This window comes from Pipistrellus hanaki (genome assembly GCF_964339955.1).
Source record: "Pipistrellus hanaki genome assembly, chromosome: 6".
Lineage (NCBI taxonomy): Eukaryota > Metazoa > Chordata > Mammalia > Chiroptera > Vespertilionidae > Pipistrellus > Pipistrellus hanaki.
Genome location: NC_140508.1, coordinates 12,346,061 through 12,367,970, shown reverse-complemented (window position 1 = coordinate 12,367,970; position 21,910 = coordinate 12,346,061). Strand labels below are relative to the sequence as shown.

Genomic DNA, 21,910 nt, shown 5'->3' with positions numbered 1-21,910 from the left:
CCGGTGAGGAAACATGCCCAGGTTGTGGGCTGGATCCCCAGGGAAGGGTGTGCAGGAGGCAGCCGATCAACGATTCTCTCTCATCATTGATGCTTCTCTTTCTCTCCCTTTCTCTCTCAAATTAAAATATATATATATCTATAATCAACACAAAAAGATTCTCATCTCTAGCCAGCAGAAGGTTTTCAAAGAAAACAAACTGTGGACAAAGATCCTATCCAGGGAGTTGATCTCGAGACGGCGAGGATTGGGGGCGGGGGAAGGTGAGGAGTGGGGGAGAAAAGACTGAATGAGAAACGAAGGCTGTGGATGTAGGGTCTCCGTTAAAACCTCTAAAAGAGTGAAGCTGGTGCCACGTAGATTCTCTCAGCTGGACAAGGAGTCCTACAGTCTCAAGGATTCGGCCCACAGGAGGTTACGTGCCAAAGTGCCTGCGCTGGGTTCCGAGGATGGCAGCCTCGGGAGGGCCTGCGGTGCGGCTGCCGGCACACACACACTGGGGCTCCAACGCGTTAGGCTGCTCTGCCGGCGAGGCCGTGCCCAGCCGCACCAGCACCCGAAAGAGGTGCCCAGCGTCCGGCAGCGGGGACGCAGGCTGACACCCTCTCCCAAAGGCGCGTTCTCACTCCTTTTCAGAAGTAGCCAAGGAAGGGGAAGGGAAAGGTGGGCCATGGAACCATCTAGAAACCAGGGAGCTGAGCCAAAGCTAATCACAAACCACTTCCTGTCCACAGAGCGGGGGGCCGGGGACCCCGGTCAGAGGGACGTCAGAAACGTGTGGACCAGTGGCTGCCAGGGGCCTCAGCCTTACCCACTGCCACAGCAAGGCCACTGCCGCCGTCCCGGCTCTGGGCCCCGGAGGGGGGACGGGCTTGTGTTTTTACTGCCAGGGTCTCCAGGCGAGAGGACACGTATCCACACCTGACGGAGATAGCGAGATGCTGGCCATGGGCGGGTGGGAGTGCATGTGCAGGTCAGAGAGAGGTGAGCGCCGGCGGGGTGGCTTCCATTCTGTATCCCTCCCGCATCTCTCTGGCCTTGGCCATGGAACCTGTGGTGATCTCCTCCTGCAGGTGAGCTCAGCCCCAACCCTTAACACCAGGCCCAAAACAGCATTTTCTTTAGCCAACAGGATACAAGTACAGGTCACACACTGAGACACAGTTGCCTGTATTACTGCCACTGCGATGAGAAGGACCCCTGGGTAGCCCACTGGTTCCAGAGGGAGGAGGAGATGTATGGGGAGCAGAGCTTCACTCCCCGCCTACCCGCCCCAGCCAAGGCGACGGACAGCCAGGTAGCCCACAGCTAACAGATCCCCAGCCAAGGGTGATGGACGCCCAGCCTTCCCCTCACAGGTGACGGCGCCCGGCCCCCATCAGCACAGTGGTCTAGCCATGTCCGTGCTGACCTGAGGCATGTGAGCAATGAATACGTAGCATGATATGCCCCTGGGGTTTCACGCTGGTTGTTACACAGCATCCCTGTACCAATCGCTAACGGATACACTCGCCAAAGGGAAAGCACACGCAATCTGTTAAGTTACCTACTCTGCTGAGATTTTCCATCAAGCTGTCCCACGCTGAACCAGTCAGAGTATGCTTTAAGGTGGAGGGAAGTGACTCAACAACCATTATGCAGAAATGTATTAAAAAAACGCACCACTTGCATCTCTATATTTCGTTTAGCATAGCTCCTCAATTAAATAATAGGAAGTAAATTATAAAGTGACCTAAAGCTATATACAGAGAGTTCTAAATGGGAGGTTTCCCCTATTTTACCCAGGAAGGCACTTCTGGGCCAGACGAAAAGCAAAACTGCATACAACGGGATCATCACACGCCCCCAGTTCATGGTCGCATGGGCGCCTGTGACGGAAGCCGCAGCACGCCAGCGGCACTGAGCGGGGGCGGCGGGGGACTCACCCGTGTGGGACCGGAGGTGCACGGTGAGCTGGCTGGAGTTGCGGCTGGCGTAGGGGCAGATCTGGCACTTGAAGGGCCGCTCGTCCGAGTGGATCCGCAGGTGCTTGTTGAGGCTGCTGCTGTCGGCGGCAGCGTAGTCGCACGTCTTGCACTTGTAGGGCTTCACGCCCGTGTGGCACCGCATGTGGGTCTTCAGCTTGTCCTTCCGGCTGAAGAACTTGCCGCAGACCTCGCACTTATGGGGCTTGTCTCCTTCAAACACACAGAGGGCGTCAGGAGACAGCGTAAAGGAGGAGGCTCACCTCCCACCGCCTTGTGAAGGGAGTGATACATGATCACCAAAGTCTAGTTAGAAACCCTCCCCCGAGTGGGGGATGGGTGGTTGGCAAAGAGCTACCATCTTGGAGGGGGGCAGGGTACCTCTATTTTGAAGATGAGTCTGCTATTACTGGTATTTTCTGATTTTTCCTACATTGAATATGAATTTCTTACTTATTAAGAATAGAATGCAACCCGGTATGGCTCAGCGGTTGAGCATGGACCCGGGAACGAGGTTACTGGTTGATTCCAGGATGATTCCAGGTTGGCCGATAAGGGGCATGCAAGAGGCAGCCAATCAATGATGTTCCTCTCTCACCTATGTTTCTGTTTCTCTATCCCTCTCCAAAAATCAATAAATACATATATGAAAAAAGAATTGAATGCAACTTAAAATTTTGAATTACAGCTCAGTAAAATAGAGTGTCCACTGTCCCTCGTATCCATTCTCTCCATTTCCCTTGTCCCCATAGACAGGCCCGAACCCTCAGACCCCTTAGTTGTAGGGGCTCGTGGGTGACCAGCTGCGGACCACATCTCTCGGCCTCACGTGCAGGGAGGGGTGATTCTGCGACCACGTCCTCGCCGGTGAAATGGCAGAGAAGGAAAAGGTGCCCCTTTTGGAAAAAGAAGCTGTGTGCTTTCTGCCTCTTCTCTCTCCCCTCCTTCGTGCCAGCGGTCACCAGGAGACGGGGTGAACCGGCAGGTGTGGGCAGGTGAGGCCAGCCACCTGCAGGCGGTGGGGACCGTGACATAACGTACTGTGATGGCACAGAAGGAGGGTAACCCCCCGCCCACCTGCCCGGACCACCTGTCGCCTCTGGCCAGGCATGTGACAGAGACACAAAGCCCAGCCTTGTCCGAGCAGGCGTGGGGTTTCTTTGCCATACCTGCTTCATCCAGACTCTCGAGACACTTGTCAACTGGTCACCCACACGTTTTTTGACGTAAATTGTTCCAGTCTCTTTTGTGTCTGTGTGTACCTCCACTTTTTTTTTGTACAAAAAGACCTCTTGGCTGACATCAATTGAAACACTTCCTTTCTGAAAGGCCCCCTGCCTCTGAGTGGTTTTACTGAATCCTCTCAACAACTGGGATTAGAATCCAGGACTGTCTTTGCTTTCTTAGCCAAATGCAACCCTGTCTCCCCAGTGACTCTATCTTTTCACATCATTAATAACTACATGACGCCCTAACTGGTTTGGCTCAGTGGATAGAGCGTCGGCCTGTGGACTGAAGGGTCCCAGGTTCGATTCCAGTCAAGGGCATGTACATTGGTTGTGGGCACATCCCCAGTAGGGGTGTGCAGAAGGCAGCTGATCAATGTTTCTCTCTCACCGATGTTTCAAACTCTCTATCCCTCTCCCTTCCTCTCTGTTAAAAAAAAATCAATACAATATACTGTTTGTTAAAAAAACAAACTCCTACATGATTTTTATTTTTATTTATTTCAGAGAGGAAGGGAGAGAGAGATAGAAACATCAATGATGAGAGTATCATCGATTGGATGCCTCCTGCATGCCCCCTACTGAGGACTGAGTCCACAACCGGTGCATGTACCCTGACTGGGAATCAAACCATGACCTCCTGTTTCATAACAGGTTGATGCTCATCACTGAGCCACACCAGCCAGGCAATACCCACAGGTTTTTAAGGCTGAAGCATTTCGTGTGCAGAGGTACTGTGAATTACTGGACCAATTCCGTACTTGGCCGTTGAAAGAGTAAGATAGGTACGTGCATACTGCTGAGGCAAGATGTCCAACAGTCAACGAAAAACAGCAAGCTGCAGTGATAACAATACAACATCTTTGCCAAAAGGCTGAGAAGCTATCGTATATACATAAATATTACCTTAGTAAGATAGAAAAAGTAAATTGTGTGTGTGTGTGTGTGTGTGTGTGTGCCTTAGGCTTGGTACCGGAATGCCAAAATCTAAGAATGAGACCTACTGGATGATTAAGACTGGTGACTTATGGGCACCAGATAAGAAGGAGATGGGATGGGAGTTAGGATTTTCACTTTTACTTTATATCAAATACGTAAATAACCGAGCACTCATACCAATGTCGGCCCAAACTGATCACTACCATTGTAGAATAAACATCTGGCATTCAAGAACACCCCTAAAAGTGTATGAAATGTGACAATTTTATTGTTAAAATGCTAATAGTCAAATTTAAATATCCAGGAACAATAATTTCTCATTATTGTCAGCTGTTAGGTGGCCCCTGGGGTCCCTGTCTGTGTGGCTGCAGCACTGAGCAGGTGCTGGCCGGCTCTGCTGGTACAGAGACCTGCTACTCTTTTTTTTGGGGGGTCAAATACAGTTTTACTGATGAGAGAGAGAGAGAGAGAAAGAGAGAGAGAGAGAGAGAGAGAGAGAGAGAGAGAGAGAGAGAGAGAGAAAGAGAGAGAGAGGAAAAGAGATAAACATCAATGATGTGAGAGAATCATTGATTGACTGCCTCCTGCACACCTCACACTGGGATGGAGCCCATAACCCGGGTATGTGACCTGACCAGGAATGGAATCGTGCTCTCCCAGTTCATAGGTTGACACTCAACCGCTGAGCCATGCCGGTCGGGCGAGCCCTGCTATTCTTGCTCCTGACCACATCCTCGCCTCTGAAAGTTACTAAAGTAAGGACGCCTTCTTGTCACCTCTCCACTTGAAGATATTGGTAGACATACTGCAGTGATGTAGAAACTACCCTATGAAACCAGGCCTGGCTCACTGTATGTAAAAGATGCTTTCTGAAGATCTCAGACACAGACCGAAGATGGTGGCCCTTATGTATACATATACTTTTTAAAAGATCTTTTAATTGATTTTTCTAGCAAGAGAGGATAGAAAGAGAGAAAAATATCAATGTGAGAGAGATACATCGATCAGCTGCCTACTGCACGCCCCTGACCAAGGTTCAAGCCTGCAACCCAGGCATGTACTCTGATTGGGAATCGAATCAGCTACCTTTCAGTGCATGGGACAACGCTCAACCCACTGAGCCACACCAGCCAGGGCCTTACTAATATTTCTAGAATGTTCCCCCAATCCTCATTAATAATTACAGCACTGTATTCTCGCAATGGCGAGTATGTGACACGTGACTGATGGAACTTCAGCACGTGAAAGCCACGTGGAGAAATGCACTGCTTGTTACACTGAGAATGCTTACCAATGCTTGAAACCTAAAACTGAACATTCTGATCATTAGAATAAACTCAAGTGACATGTCACTGTGAGGTGGACTGGATCCGATGGTGCCGCCAGTGCAATGAGGCAATCATGGGCCAGGGCCAAGGAATGTCAGAAACAACCGATCTTCCAAATGCTGAGGCCAAGGTGTGGTCTCCAGGCATGAGTGACCCCTAAGCCAGCTCTCAGTGTGTCTAGACCTCATACACTTGTTTTTAAATTTATACACGCCTGTATCATCGAATTAGGGGTATCTCATACTTTGTTAAAAAACAGTGTAAAAATGCAACTCCTTTTCCTTGCAGAAAATAGGGGAGACATAAAAGCAATATATCAAATAAATTTAAAATCACTAGAAATAATCACATTTTCCGCCAAAGACTGATTATTTTCTCTCCTTTTATAAAAAGTATTTATTTGCCGGGACCGGTTTGGCTCAATGGATAGAGCGTCGGCTTTGGGACTGAAGGGTCCCGGGTTCGATTCCGGTCAAGGGCATGTGCCTTGGTTGCGGGCATATCCCCGGTAGGGGGTGTGCAAGAGGCAGCTGATCGATGACTCTCTCATCGATGTTTCTAACTCTCTATCTCTCTCCCTTCCTCTCTGTATAAAATCAATAGAATATATTTAAAAAAAAAAGTATTTATGAAATCCCCCTTCAAAATTGCATAAATAACACACTCACTGCATCCAATGATACGATGTGAAGATACATAAAAGTAATGTTACTGTTCCTCCCCCTCATTCCTCTCTTCACCAACCATTTCTCTCCCACATACAAACATGCACACAGAGACACATTCACAGGATCATCTCTTCAAAAATGACAAAAATAGGTGCATTTAAATTTTAATTCATTCTGGCAAATCAATGTTCCCAATGGCTGTAGCCGTTCACATTTCCACTGGTGAAGTTCGCTCAGGCCTGTTTCAGTCCTGGGTTCAATGCTTTAGGCATTTTCTGCCAAAACCACGTTTAGGAACAGCATCTTGTTTTTGTTTGTTTGTGTGTGCTACGCACTGAGGTTCTATGTCACGTCCTGTGTCTGACTGGTCTGGACCCCCAGCTCTCAGCACAGAGCACGTGTTCAGGGCGCAGGTGCCCAAGAAATGGGACGTACCTGTGTGGATTTTTAAGTGACGCTCCATGTCCTTCATGCCATAGGCAGTCTTGAACTGGCAACCTTCAAAAGGCAAGGAGAGGTTAATCATAACACATAATCACTTTAGAGCGGAGAAACTTGGCAGGAACGTCCTCAACCAAGTGACGAGAGTTCAATAACCCGCCAGAGACAGGACACACCGGGGTCCCGTGTCCCCGAGGTGATGAACCAAGGCCAGGACACCACTCCTGCGCTTCCTGCCCGCTCTGCGGAGCCTACATCTAACCGGGAGGACACCTCAGACAGACCCAACGGAGGGACACCGTACCCAATCACTGGCCTGCAGTTTGCAAAAATGTCAAGGTCACAAAAGAAAAGCGCAGGATGAAAACCAAATGCAATGTGTGATCCTGAGCTGGATCTGGGACCGGGGGAAAGATGTTTTTCTTTTGACACAGAGACAACTGGTAAAATCTGAATAAGGTCAGTAACTTGACAATCGTGTTTATAAATGGGAATTTCCCGACTTTGATGATTGTACGGTGGTTATAGGAGTTTCCTTGTTCTTAGGAAATACATATCGAGGCATTGAGGGACAAGGGACAGTGCTGTGAGGGGAAAATATATATGTATATAGGAAAAATGACAAATTACATTACTACGTTCAGATTTTGAAAATCTAGATAATATAGAAAATTTTTTGAATAATTTATTATTTAAAAAATATATATTTTTATGGATTTCAGAGAGGAAGGGAGAGAAAGAGATAGAAACATCAGTGATGGGAGAGAAGCACTGATGGGCTGCCTCCTGCACGCCCTCCACTGGGGATCAAGCATGTGCCCTGACTGGGAATCGAACTGTGACCTCCTGGCTCATCGCTACACTCAACCCCGAGCCACGCCAGCTGGGCTTGAACCATTTTTGTAACTTTTCTGTAATTCTGAAATTATTCCCAAATAAAAATGTGTTTTTTTGTTTTGTTTCTTTAACTAAGAACAGAATCTTTCTAGATGTCTTCCTGAGCTACTGCCACGCAGGGAAAATTCACAGGAACCTGAAACTCTCGCATGTCCCATTCCAAAGTCCCATGGCTGTTCAAGACTCAAGAGCCCGTGTGGGATGCTGCCCATACAGGAAGGTGACCAGACGTCCCGCTTTTAGTGGGACAGTCCCGATTTTTAGCAATGTGTCCCACGTCCCATGGTGTTTTTTAAAAAGGGGGCAGTCCCAATTTTTAACAATGTGTCCCGCGGCATTTTAAAACATTGTTAAAAATCGGACTGTCCCGCCAAAAGCGGGACATCTGGTCACCTTACCATACGGGGCTCTGATTAGTCAGCCGAAGAGTTTGGAGCACATCTAGGTTGAGCTCACGATGTAGGACCCCGGAGCCTACACAACGTCCCGTCCTCCTCACACGCAGGACACAAGGCGGCCTGTACCTGGGTAGCAACAGTTGAGCCTCTTCTGCGCAGGGGGCGCCGAGGGCTTTTTGGCACGTGACTTGGCGGGCAGAGAGATGACGGTGGTGGTCTGGTTTTCGTTGCCCTCCGTGGGCAGGTACGTCTGGTAGCCATGCTCAAACACAAACTCTGGCGCTGACACTGAAAGACAGGGTGGTCATTCATTTCCAGCAGCCACCCCTTTCGCCCGCCTGCCTCTCTGGAGCATGCCCGGGGCAGGCTGCTTCCCAGCCCCTCAGCGGCTCAGGCGGGTCCGCGTGGCCCCGTGCAGCGGCGGAGCCCAGGGGACAGGCGGGGGGTTCTGTAAGAGGTCTTCTCCCGGATGAAAGCCAATCAAACAAGTGGGGGAAGAGAGACAGCGGAGGAATGCTCGTTCCTGTTGCCCTGGTTACACTTCCTGTCTTTGGACATGCTGGAGGGAGGGTGTGATGCCTGCACCTGTGGCAGCCGTTCGGTAAGCACAGGGGACAGCGAGAAGACCAGATGCTGAGCCAGAGTTCTGAAACCATCCAAACCCAGGCTGCTGCTGCTTCTTCTTCTTCTTCTTCTTCTTCTTCTTCTTCTTCTTCTTTTTAATATATATATTTTATTGATTTTTTACAGAGAGGAAGGAAGAGGAATAGAGAGTCAGAAACATCGACGAGAGAGAAACATCGATCAGCCACCTCCTACACATCCCCTACTGGGGATGTGCCCGCAACCAAGGCACATGCCCTTGACCGGAATCGAACCCGGGACCCTTCAGTCCGCAGGCCAATGCTCTATCCACTGAGCCAAACCGGTTTCAGCCAAACCTAGGCTTCTTTAACACACGAGCACTGTCCCCATCACTTACACCAGATAGGATTTCTGTGAATTCAGGCAGATGCTTCTGGTCCTTTCTTTTTTTTGTTTGCTTTTAACCCTCGCCGAAGGATATTTTTTCCATTGATTCTTAGAGTGGAAGGAAGAGAGGAAGGGGGAGTAGGAGTGGGGAGAAGGTGGTGGGGAGGACATCAATGCGAGAGACACACATCAACTGGCTGCCTGTTGCACACAACCCAGCTGGGGCCGGGGACTAGACCTGCAACCCAGATACGTGACCTGGAATCAAACCCATGACCCTTCGGTGCGCGGGCCGATGCTCTAACCCACATGTGTCAAACACAAGGCCCACGGGCCAAATCCAGCCCGCCAGGCCTTCCAATGTGGCCCGCACCGCGCTGTCATCACTGCACTCTGCTGTCAGTTTATGACATTGTCAGTTTATGACTGTTCAGTAAAACATTCGGCCCGCAATTTAGGCTGGATTTTAGATTTTGGCCCCTTCTCTGATTGAGTTCGACACCCCTACTCTAACCACTGAACCACTCCATCCAGGGCTTTGCCACAAAAACCCTAACAAACACGTGGAAAGACACTGACGGAAGGGAAGTGAGAAAAGGAAGTGCTGGGGGCATGTGACTTTAAGTGAGGTAATCCCGGAAGGCCTCTGTGAGGAGGTGGCATTTCAGTAGGGAACACAGAGCCGTGTGACTATTAATCGTCTTCTGCTGCAGGTGCCTGGAATTCAACAGCCGCGTTGCCCACTCTGTGGGAGCCTCCTGGATGGCTTCCTCAAGGCGCCCCTCGCAGCCCGCCCCACACTCGGCTTCTTGCCAGGGGCCACTGTGAACAACGGGACCTGCAGGTCCCACGGGAAAGCCTTCAGGTGGCCTTGATCAGGGAGGGGCTGTTGTGGGCGTGTGGGTGCCGTGTGATGTTGGAGGAGCCACTCGTTCCCAGGAATGAGGGTGAGTGTGTATGTGAGTGTGTGTGTGTGTGTGTGTGTAACGCCAGGCTGACCTGGGACCAACCTCAGTCTCCACCGCTCACTAGCTATGGGGTCTTGACCAGACCAGGTTGCTGCTCTTCAGTTCTTTTGCCAGTGAAACGGGGATGTGAGCAGTGACTGTCCGCGCAGCCCTTCCTGTCCCACAGACACCTGGGAGGCCAGTCAGATCCGCTTGCCCTGGGGTTAAGAATTGGGACTAAGACTGCGTTTTGGCGTGGACTTTCCTTCTGAAGAAGAAAAAAAGGCATTAAGCTTGGGGGCTGTCACACAGACAGCACGCTTCTCCCCGGTAACAAGCACCCAGACCATCTTGAGGTCTCTTTAAAATGCAGATTCAGGTCAGCAGCTCTGGGTGGGCCGCAGCTGGGTTTCTAACAAGCTCCTGAGCAGCGGCCATGGTCCTCAGGCCACACTTTGAACCGTGAACATCTGAAATCCTGGATATGTTTCTGGTTCCCGGTGTCCATTGCTTTTTAAATTTTTATTATTTTAAAAAAATATATACTTTTGTTGACTTCAGAGAGGAGGGAGAGAGATAGAGACATCAATGAGAGAGAATCCTTGGTTGGCTGCCTCCTGCATGCCCCCAACTGGGGATGGAGCCAGTAACCCTGGGCATGTGCCCTGACTGGAATTGAACCCAGACTTCAGTCCGCAGGCCAAAACTTTATCTACTGAGCCAAACCGGCTAACGCCACTTTAAAAAAAAAAAAAAAAAAAAAAAAAAAAAAAAAATATATATATATATATATATATATATATATATATATATATATATATATATATATTTAATTCATTTCAAAGAGGAAGGAAGAGGGAGAGAGAGACACATTAATGAAGAGAGAGAATCACTGATTGGCTGCCTCCTACACACCCTCTACTGGGGATCGAGCCCGCAATCCGGCCATGTGCCTGGACTGGGAATCAAACCCTGACCTCCTAGTTATAGGTCAACACTCAACCACTGAACCACCCAGGCTGGGCAGTATCATTCTTTTGAGTTCCAGCCACATCCTTGCCCTTGGTCCTCAGTGACTCTCTATTTCCTTGTAAATAAAAGCCCCCTCTTGGGCTTAAACCACCATAGCCAGAGCAGGGGTCTGTCACAGGCAACCACAAACCGTCCTTCCCGAAACAAAGTGAGCCTGTGCTAGACTGGGAATTCGCTGGGTAGGAACAAAAAACCAACACCACAGCGGAACAGAGCTTCTTTCCCACTCCCCACACCTCTTCCCACTCTGAGTGCTGGGCTCACTCCTTCATTCGGATTTCTTGAGCACCTACTATGCGCCAGACACCGATGCCAAGCGATTTCCTTCCTTTCTCCCCTTTTCCTGGCCCAGTGGTTCTCCGAGTTGATCATGCACCAGAGATTCTGATGGAGATATCAGGGGTAAAGTCTGTGTATCTTTATAGCTGTATTTTTAAAAGTAGATTTTTATTGATTTCAGAGAGAAAGGGAGAGGGAGAGATAGAAACATCAATGATGAGAGCATCACTGATCGGCTGCCTCTTGCACATCTCCTCCCTGGAGATCCAGTCCGCAACCCGGGCATGTGCCGTGACCAGGAATCGAACTGTGACCAGGACCTCCTGGTTCACAGGTTGACGCTCAACCACTGAGCTATGCCAACCGGGCTATCGCTGTATTTTTTTAAACAAGATTTCTAGGTAATTCTTCCTTCCCATCAGCTCTGACTCCTGCTCTGGGCCAGTCTACAGAGACTCCGGCTGGGTGGCTCTCCAGAGGGGCCCTTGGCTTGGATTCCCCTGCTGAGACCTCCTCCCTGTCCCTGTGGCCCAGCCGCCTCCACGGCCATGGGCCTGGGCTGTGTCCCATCTTAGCCCCTGGGGTCTGCAGTTTCTGGGAAGCACGTCGTCCTCCAGATAAAGAGCATCTGTCCCTCTCTCCATCTGTGGACAGGGCTGAGCGAAGGCTGGAGGCATAAAGCAACGGCAGCCTTCATTTCCCCATGAGGGTCGAGGCCGAAGGACAACACCCACCACCAGGACACCAACAAGACGCAAAGAACCTGTCATCTTTGAACTGTAGGACGGACCCTGGGTGAGCCCGGCCCGTTCTTGTCCGAAGAGATAACCAATATCTTGCTGCCCGGCCTATGTGTAGTCGGGTGTTCAGGGCAATGGAAAGCACTGGCTGGTTCCCATTCCCGCCTGGGTCATGGGATGTTATCCTGGGAGGGGGCTGGGGTCTGCCTTCTCCACTCAGCTCCAGGGTTTCTTTTGAGAGCTGCCGCCACGAGGAGGTTACTAAGGCATGGTGTGGCTTTGAGACCGTTTCTGACTATTTCTGGCTCTGTCACCCCAAACAAGTTACTTAACCCCTTTGTTCCTTATCTTTGGTAAAATGGGATAATGACTCCCAGTATTTAATTTGTGAAAAGGACTTCAGACAGGCTTCTTCATAAGAACTCCTTAAGAATTAGCTATGCCCAGACCAGGAGGCCACAGTTCAATTCCCGGTCAGGGCACATGCCCAGGTTGTGGGCTCGATCCCCAGTAGGGGGTGTGCATGAGGCAGCTGATCAATGATTCTTTCTCATCATTGATGTTCCTCTTTCTCTCTCTCTTTCCCTTCCTCTCTCTGAAATCAATAAGAATATATTTAAAAACAACAACAAAGAATTAGCTAGTATTATGTTGCCACACTGTGACAATGCTTACTACATCACTCCTGTGCTCAACAACCTTCAATGGCTCCCCAGCTCCCTCAGAAAGAAAACAGAGATGAAACATGGCTCCCACCACTACTCTCAGGTCACCTCTAGGCAGTTACCAGATCTGGCCTCGAGTGGCGCCACCCACAGGCCACCATTCGGAAATGCCCCTTCCCACCATCTTCCTCCCACAGGCAGGCGATCCTCTCCAGGCTTATGATATAATATGTTTGGCCTCACAGTGTTTCCCCAGGAGACTCACTACTCCTCTTACTTCCTCACAAGGCTGTGCTCGTCCCACAGGGCTGGGCGGGCATGTCTCTCCCCTCGGGCCTCCTCCCCTGCTCCCGGGCCTGGGGGTCTCTGAGGGTGAGCCCCTCCACATCTCAGTGGTTCCTGGAGGCAGGTTCTTCAATCCAATGAGAAACAGGGAGCTTCCAAACTAGCGGCGGAGAATACATTTTACTTTCCACCCGACTACGGTAGGACAGAGAGACCCAGGAGCTGAGTGAGGAGGAGGTAGGGTTTAATCAAGGACCAAAGAGCGAGAAATGAGCTTGGACAAGGTCAGGGTGCGGGCACCTGGAGACACCTGCCGGGGTGGTGTCCGGGTTCGGGCTGTGGCCTCGGGGTGGGGGTCTCACTGCCTGGCTGAGATCAGAATCGCCCGGGAGCTTAAGCACCAGGTGCCTGCACCTCAGCCGGAGGTGCAGGTCCGGGAGGTGGAGCCCAGGCCCCGGGGTCCTTACCAAGCTCCCTGGGGACTCTGGCCCACCGGCAGGTCTGGGCACCGTCACCACTGGGACACTGAAGCCCTGGCGTGGGGGGAGCTGGGCCCAGAAAACCAAACTCAATTGCGTGAAAGAAAGGAGACCAGCAAGATGCCGCCTGTTCTGTGGCACGGGCGCAGGAACGGTGGGAAAGAGCACCAGCGTCTGGCAGAGAAGCAGCAGATCTCACCATCCGTCCCTCCATCTCCGCCTTAAGAGAGTGGTCGCTTACCGAGCCCCAGTCCTCTGCCCCAGGTCCTGTGATCACACAATCCTCCCAATACCCGGGGATACCAGGCACCCAGCTCTGGGCCCCAATAGTGTCAGGTGCCATAATGAGCTTTTTTTTTGAATATATATTTTATTGATTTCTTACAGAGAGGAAGAGAGAAGGACAGAGAGCCAGAAACATCGATGAGGGAGAATCACCGATCAGCTGCCTCTTGCACACCCCCTACTGGGGATGTGCCCGCAACCAAGGTACATGCCCTTGACCGGAATCGAACCCGGGACCTTTCAGTCCCCAGGCCGATGCTCTATCCACTGAGCCAAACCGGTTTTGGCATGAGCTCTTTTTTAATCCTTACCCGAGGGTATTTCCCACTGTTTTTAGATAGCGTGAAGGGAGGCGGGGAGAAGAAGTGGGGGAGAAAAACATTAATGTGAGAGACACATCCATTGGTTGCCTCCTGCACAAGCCCCGACCGGGGATCCAGCCTGCAACTGATACGTGCTTTTGAACAGGAATCGAACCCAAGACCTTTCGGTGTTCAGGCCAACGCTATAACCACTGGGCACACCCGGGAGGGCCTGATGAGGGATATTAATCAGACCGTGGAAGGGGCTCGCCCGGTCCAGGGCTGGGGGGCGGCAGACTGGGATGCGAGTCCAGCAGTCTGTCTCTGGAGCTCGGCGCTCCCTTCGACAGGGGGAGGCACCATGAGCCGGGCACGGAGAGGACTCCGGGCCTGACCTGAGCATACAGGATGATACGCACAGCGGAGGCACAGCAAGGGTGAAGGAACGTGGGCAGTGGAAATGCTGACATGGGTGTCATCGGGCCAAGGACTGACTACGAGGACGGAGGAGGAGCCATTGGGTGTGGGGTCAGCTTCAAGGATGAAGGTCACCTGGGCAGTCAGTGGTTCACTTACTCAACCCAGAAGGAGCACCCTCCCGCCCAGCACCTTCTTGGCGCTGGGGATGACCTCATTCATGTGCTTTTGGCTCAGCCATGGGGCAGACCTTAGGGTTCTTGCCCAAATAATCACTGAGCTATGGGGACCTGACCTGGTCTGAGAGAACAGTGTGTGTGTGGTGTCAAAGGGGGGGTGGGGGTGGGTGGGGGCGTTTTGGAGGAAATGCCTCTAGGTGCAGCTCTGAGGTCGGCCTAAGAATTAAGACAGTTCCAGGCAGAGGAACCACATGCACGGCGGCTCTGAGGCCAGAGGAATCCTGGCTCCTCTGGCAAACATAAAGGTGTGCACACGGCGGCTGCAGTTCACAGAGGAGGGGGCATTCCAGGATAAGCCTGATGCTCTGTGTGCAGACAGTCCTGAACCTCGAACAATTAGGCGGAGTTGGCGTCTGCCGGACCAAGACAGGAGACGTATTTCAGGCAGAGGGAACTCATAGGCAAAAGCTCAGATCACAGAAGGATGTAGTCAGGGGCCACCAATAAAGTGCGGGCCTCAACGCCTCCTCGCCCTGCGGCAGCACGGCACAGCATGAGGCTCCTGGGCGCCTGCCTCTGAGGACAGGGGACCGAGTCTGCAGAGAGAAGGCGCCCGGGGTAAGGGCCACGACACCTAAGTCCCAGGACTGTCCTGATGTGTGGTGGGACCTGGCCACATCCCCTCCACATCTGTAGCTGCACTGGTCTAGCTGTGAAACGAGAAGGTTGGACCAGGCCCATCTCTAAGGTGTATATTAGGTTTCAAATTTTCTCTAAAATAATATTAAGATCAACTCTGGAGAAAGTGGGGAAGACCTTGAGGTATTATTATTAAGGTTTGTGAGATGATCGGTTAATTCTATTTCAATGTTTTAAAAACTCAGCAGAAACATTATTTTTCCCCCCCCCCAAAATTCAAACATCACAACAACATATATTTGATGAAGAGAAAGTGGTGGTGCTCGCCACGCCTCAGCTCCATATGAACTATTTGGTAAACATGAGAATATGCAAAAAAAAAAAAAAAAAAGCCTGTGGCTCAGCCAGGCTCACAGATGTATTGTTTGGCCACCAACGTTGTAATGTTTGGGAAAAACATTTGGTTGGCTTCTCTGAAAACTCAAAGTATCTGACTGCATCCAAACAGCAGCTTTCTCCGCTTCCCCAGTCCTCACCATTCCCTACTGTGCACAGTTCACGGTTCTCTCACTAGAATGACCCGCCTCATTCCTGTTCTAGAAGCTTCCCTTGAATATAATGATATATATATATATATATATATATATATACACACACACACACACACACACACACACCTGTATGAGTTTTACACTTGGAGATTTTTCTATGTCTGCATATAGATCTAGCTCCCCTTTTCAAGGCCAAGTTTTATCCCACTGTCTGAATCTCTGACATTGATTTATCTAATTCCCTCTTGTTGTAGACATATAAAAGTCCCACTCTCTTTATAGTTTATGCTCTAAAGTTTTATAGAGTAAATACCTGGGAGTGGACTTATTGGGTAAATGTGTCTTATGTACATTTCGAAATGTGAAAAATCTTAAATCTAACATTAAAAATTCAAAAGATATCACAAACCCACCCAGGTTATGTGAATTTACCTCCCCAGAAAGGAGAGCAGCTCCTCCCCCAAGCCTTGTCCACATGCATGTCTTTCACTGCTGAGCACCAGGCATACTTCCATGATAGAGCCTCTTGTCTATCACCTACTGCCCTTTGCTGACTTTTCTACTTGGTTCTTTTTCTCCACCTCATTGACTTTTAGGAGCTCTTTATGTAGGACTAGTTGCCCTGCACATGAGTCCATGCGTCAGTAGCTCTTTGCAGGGCCTGACTGCTCTGTGTCTGCTGCCCAGAGGCCCATCCGCGGCTGGGCGCAGAACACTTGCCTCGTCGCCACGGCGATGAAGCAAGCCTTCTGCCAGGCTGCTCATGCTGCCCACTCTCAGTGGCCATCCCTGGGGAGTGGGGGGACTCTGGCAGGGCTGAGAGGACTGGGTGCCACCATCTTGTGGCTATGGACACCGCCATTTTTGTGACGGAGTGACAGTTAATTTGCTTATTACCCTTTTATTAGATAGGATGAACATTAGGCCTTAGTCATATATGCTGCAATTATCTTCTCCAGTTGTCCTTATTAAACTTTTCAATACACTGCTTTTCCTTTGGAAAAATTTCAAGTTAATCTGCAACTACTTACACACTTCTTTTCCTTTAGGGGCGGGAGGGGGGAGTGTCCAGGACCTGTCTTCTTTGGTGGGCACAGTATTTTTATTAATTTATTTAAAAATGTGAATGCCTTTAGCTAAGGAATACACAGGAACCCACAATGTCAGTGCTAACTCATAAATGGGTTACTTCATATTTTAAAAGTTTTCTGCCTGACCCCTTAAGACAGATTATATAGGTGTACTAATAAGTGTAGGTGTACGTGTGTGTGTGTTTGTGTGTGTGTGTGTACACGTGTGTCTGTGTGTATAGTAATTACTCTAGGACTTTCATGGTGTCATTATACAGTTAAATTTGGGATCCATCTACAATTTACTTTTGGTGGCGTGAACGGTACCACCCAGAACTGGGGTGACCTTTTCTGAGTTCCTGGTGGTAGCCAGAGAGGGAGGCAGCAATGCCTGCTTACAGGGTTAAAAACAAACAAACAAACAAACAAACAAACAAACAAACAAAAATCCCCCCTTTTTTATCCATTAATATAAATAATGCAAATGCAAAGACCATATCCATATTCCCATCACCCAAAATAACAATCTTTTGTTTTTTAACTGCAGTGCATTTCCTGCGGGTATTCTTCCTCTTAGTATTAGGTTTTTGCTTTAGGAACTTGTTTTAATTTTGTTTGTTTAACATGTGACAGCCTTTACAACTGCGAATACTTACTGTTTTACCCCGGCAGCTCCCAAAGCCTGCTGGGCGGCTGGCTTCCCAGCGGAGCTTGTTAAAAATAATGAACCAGCAGCCCCAGCTGGTGGGCCCTGGGAAACTGGACTTTTCACAAGTTCCAGGGCGGGTCTGGGACATGGCCCGCTCTGACCGGCTCCCCGCCCGCCATACCTGTGATGGTCTGGGTCTCCGAGGTGATGGTCCGGGTGGTGGTCTGCGTCTGGGTGGCGGGCACCGTCTCCTCGGACACGAACTGGACGGTGCTGGGCGCCGCCCCGGCCGTGCCGGTCAGCTGGCAGCCGCTCTGCTTGTGCGCTACGAAGGCGTCCAAGTTGTTGAACTGCTGCTTGCAGATGCCGCAGATGTGGATGTCGGGGGTCAGCTCCACCAGCACCGTCGTGCCCCCAGGAACTCCATGGGACAAAGGGAAAGGAGCAGATTAACCGCAGACAGTTTGACATTACAGGGCAAACCAAATCCAGGTAGGAAAACGGGGCACGGTGGCAGGCATGGCTAGTTGCCGGCTCACTGTCCAATCTACTTCCCTCTTCTTCCTTACAAACAGACTTCCGATTCTGTTCTGGCAGGAAGGTACCCAGGCCCAAGTGATGGCTCATAACACGTTTCTGTCCTTAGGGGCACTCGTGGCATTGCACACGAGAACGTTCTTTATGTGCACGTCTGCCTGCACTTGGAAAAACCAGCAGCTAAAGAATGGGCGTACCTCTTTCCCCATAAGGATTAAAAAAAAGATAATCGAGAAAAAGAATGGTTGTACTTCCCAGTCATGAAAACTAATCCCTTGCCCTAGCTGGTTTGGATGGATCAGTGGACAAGGCCTGCAGACTGAGGGTCCCAGGTTGGATTCTGGTTGAGCGCACATGCCTGGGGTGCAGGCTTGATCCCCATTAGGGGGCTGTGCAGGAGGCAGCTGATCGATGATTCTCTTTCATCATTGATGTTTCTATCTCTTTCCCTCTCCCTTCCTCTCTGAAATTTATATATATATATATATATATATATATATATATATATATGTTACTTATATATGTGTGTGTGTGTGTATTTTTATATATATATATTCTTTCCACATTTCTAAATCCTATCTACCTGTCGCCCCAATTGTAAGAACCACCACTCCAAATGATCTTGGTCCCCTTCATACTTGGGAAGCCCTGCAGCACACTGCTAAAGGAGTTTCTGGAGAAAGGCTGGCTTTCATGATAAAAAGGGGACAGACATCCTGCCTGGACTGCAGGTGTGATAACAGGGCTTGTGCAGCCATACTGTAACTCTGAGGAAAATGCTAAGGTGCCTGCAGAGGCTGTACTTACTTCACTGATCTCCTGAACCACCAATTCCAGGCTTCTCCTTAGGCTAGTGCAGATACTTATGGCCAAAATTCATCCCTAACTGACAAAGTCTATGTCAATGCTTATCGAATAAAGAAACACCACTAGTTAATAAGTCTCTAACATGAGATCTTAATTAAAAATTGTATTTTAACTGAAAATTGTTTAACATCATAATATATTGTAAAATTAACTTTTCTACCCACATAAGACCGCATAAGCATTGTGCTACATCTTTAAAATGTATCTGTAAATACAATTATGTAATAATACATTTATATTATTTCATGTTACCCATGTTTCATAAATTTCAGTACTTATTAGATCTTTATATTATTGCTAACTTTTCCCATGCTTAAATTATATGAGACCTACTTTGCGCATATATGGCGGCATCCATGTATTAACTTTCTGAAAAAATTCCAAGACAATTACAGTATGTTCAATTCCCCCCCAGTCTATCAAAGACAAGAGATCTTAGTGGGGAAAGGCGATGTGGTTGGCGGGCTGAGGAGCGTGCTGAGGCTGGGCGTGGCCATGCTTTACCAGCCATCTTGCACTTAAGTACTTTCAAGCCAATGGATGGGAGGAAGGAAGGCTTTCCTTCAAAACCTCCGCACTGCTGCTGAGGTGCTGGGGGTGGGGGTGGGAGAACTAACGGGAAACAAGGGACCAAGAGATGAAGGGACCTGCTTCAGGGCCATTCGGATGGAGCAGGGCTGACGCCGACAGCCTGGTTCCCAGGCCTCAATGAGATGGTGCTTGTGAGAGGCCAGCGCAGGGGTCCCCAGCCCCCGCATGCCTCCCGGCTGGGTTGTTACTGAGGCACCCACTTGTACCCCCCTCTGAAAATCTGGAGTGAGAAACCATACCTACCTTTGCAGTGAGAATGGACTGAGGTCAAATAATAATAATAATAATAATAATAATAATAATAAAAAAAAACAACTCTGAGCACGGCTCATGCTCACCACCAACAAAAAGAATGTATTTCTCTTTGCAAAGTTCCCCAAACCTGTTTCAGCATCAGAATGATCTGGGGGAGGTGGGCTGGGGGTTTACCCTGGACACACCTGGGTCCCACTCCCAGAGGAGTCGTAAAGGAGGTGGGCTGGGGTCGAGGAAAATCCGTGCTTTTCACAAATTATGCAAATTACAAACCCAAAGTCTCCCAAACTGTTAACGGGAACAGCTAACAGGCTAAGCGCTTACTAAGTGCCAGGTGTCTGCAAACCCCTGTGCCAGGAGTTCTCAAACTTTGCATATGTTCCCGAATCTCCCAGGGAAAGGGCGGTCTCTCCCCTCAAACCCCCATCATTCCCCGCCCGCCCGCCCTCCCCCCCGCCCGCCCCCCCCCCCCCTCGCCCGGCAGCCCAGCACGGACCAGACGGGTGGGGCCCCAGAGCTTTCTGTTCTTTAAAACAAGCGCCGCGCTCCCAGGTGGCCGGCGCGTGGTCCCCGGACCGCACTTGGGGAGACAATGCTCCGGGCGGGACCAGGGACCGCCTGTCTCACAAGGAAAATAAACATGAACCCCAAACTCCGAGGAGCCACGACGGCTCCATTCCCCATTCAAATCCCCGCCTCTGATGGGGACCAGGCTTTGCCATAAGGCGGCGGCAAGCCCCGCCGGCCAGACCTCGTGGGACCCTCCGACCCCCGCACTTCCAGGGTCTGGGGCCCCCGAGGCAGAAGTTTAACCACCGGCGTCGCAGCGGTTACCCCGAATCTCCCAAACTCCACCGGGGGGGGGGGGGGATGGAGGGGAGCACGGTCCGGGGAATGCCCCAAGGGGGTGGCGATTGTCTGGACGGCATGCCCTCCCCCACCGTCCCCTTCCGAGGGGTCTGGGAACCGGAGGGTGCCCCCCGCCTGGCGCCGCGCGGGGCGCCCGCACCCCAAACCCGCCCCGGCGCCCCCCGCCCGGCGCGCCCGCCGCGGTCCCCGGGAGCAGGCGCGGCGGCGTCACCCCGATTTCGGGGCCCCGGGCCTGGCGGCTGCGCGCGGACGGGCCGGGCCCGGGCCTCGGAGCGCGCACAGCGCCGCCGGGAGGCACTTACTCTGCACGGAGCCCGGGAAGCTCTCGCCCTCGCCGGCCGCGTTCATGGCCGCACACGGGGGTCCCGGCCGGCGATGGGGCGGGGAACACGGGGCTACATGGTGGAGGGCTTTTCCTTTATTTTTCCACCCCCCCCCCCCGCCTTCCTCCCCCCACTCCGGGGCGGGAGGACGGATGTGCGGCGAGCGCCACTTCCGCTGCCTAGAGGGCGCTCGGCCGGTCCAGCTGCGGAGCGGCTCCCGGGCGCCGCGCCCCGGCCCCGGATCGCGGGGTCCCCAGGGACCCAGGCGGCGCCCCGCGTCCCGGAGGGGAAGGCGGACCCGGGCGGGAGGGCTGTGCCCATTCCCGCAGCCCTGCGATCCGGGCCGATGGATGCGTCTGGCCTCCCCGGCCCGGGCGCCTCTGCACCTGCCGCCCTGGGCGCCGGGGCCCCGAGGTGGCGGCCGCGCACCCCCGGGATGGGGGGCCGGGTGGCGGAGAGGCCGCCTCGGGCTGCGGTGCTGGTGGGCGCTGCGGGGGGCCCGGGAGCCAGCGCGGCTGAGGTCAGCGTGCGGCTAACGGGGCGCCGGTGGGAACCGGTGAGATAGGGGACCGGGATCACGTGGAGACACTGACACGGGGGGCCGAACTCTGACAGCCCCCCTCCCCCCCGCCGCCCCAGAGGCCTGCTTTCGGACCTTCCGGGCGGGCACAGCCCCCGAGAGGGCTGGTCAGAGCAGTCTGCGGGGCCCGCCCCAGAGTTTCTGACTCAGGAGGGCCGGAGTGAGGCCTGGGAACGAGCATTTCTCAATTCCCAGGGGAAGTCCCTGCTTAGAGAGACCATCCCTGGCTTGTCCAGTCTCATACTGCGGCCCTCTTCCCCCCACCTACCGCCTTGTCTCCCTTCCTCTGCTTTACATTTTAAAAAAAAGACTTTCTTTTAAATATATAATTGAATTTTTACAGAGAGGAAAGGCGAGGGAGAGAGTTAGATGAGAGAGAAACCTCGATCAGCTGCCTCCTGCACATGCCCTACTGGGGATGTGCCTGCAACCAAGGTACATGCCCCCCGACTGGAACCGAACCTGGGACCCTTGAGTCTGCAGGCTAACGCTCTATCCACTGAGCCAAACTAGTTAGGGCTAGCTTTCTTATTAG

The 21,910-nt window shown here is 51.5% G+C and overlaps 1 protein-coding gene across 2 annotated transcripts in view; it reads right to left on the bottom strand.

Moving 5' to 3' along the window:
- The window catches only part of ZFP64 (ZFP64 zinc finger protein), a 73,296-nt gene extending 52,334 nt beyond the window's left edge, over positions 1-20,962 (bottom strand). Inside the window, exons 1-5 of one of the 2 annotated variants that reach the window (XM_084886993.1) lie at positions 20,775-20,962; positions 17,534-17,773; positions 7,988-8,149; positions 6,561-6,623; positions 1,926-2,177 (exon numbers count right to left, since the gene is read on the bottom strand). In XM_084886993.1, coding sequence (XP_084743119.1) covers positions 1,926-2,177; positions 6,561-6,623; positions 7,988-8,149; positions 17,534-17,773; positions 20,775-20,820 — 763 coding nt within the window. In that variant the 5' untranslated portion in view covers positions 20,821-20,962. The remainder of the gene's footprint in view (positions 1-1,925; positions 2,178-6,560; positions 6,624-7,987; positions 8,150-17,533; positions 17,774-20,774) is intronic. The other variant, XM_084886992.1, reaches the window with a different exon arrangement.
- Positions 20,963-21,910: the final 948 nt, after the last annotated feature.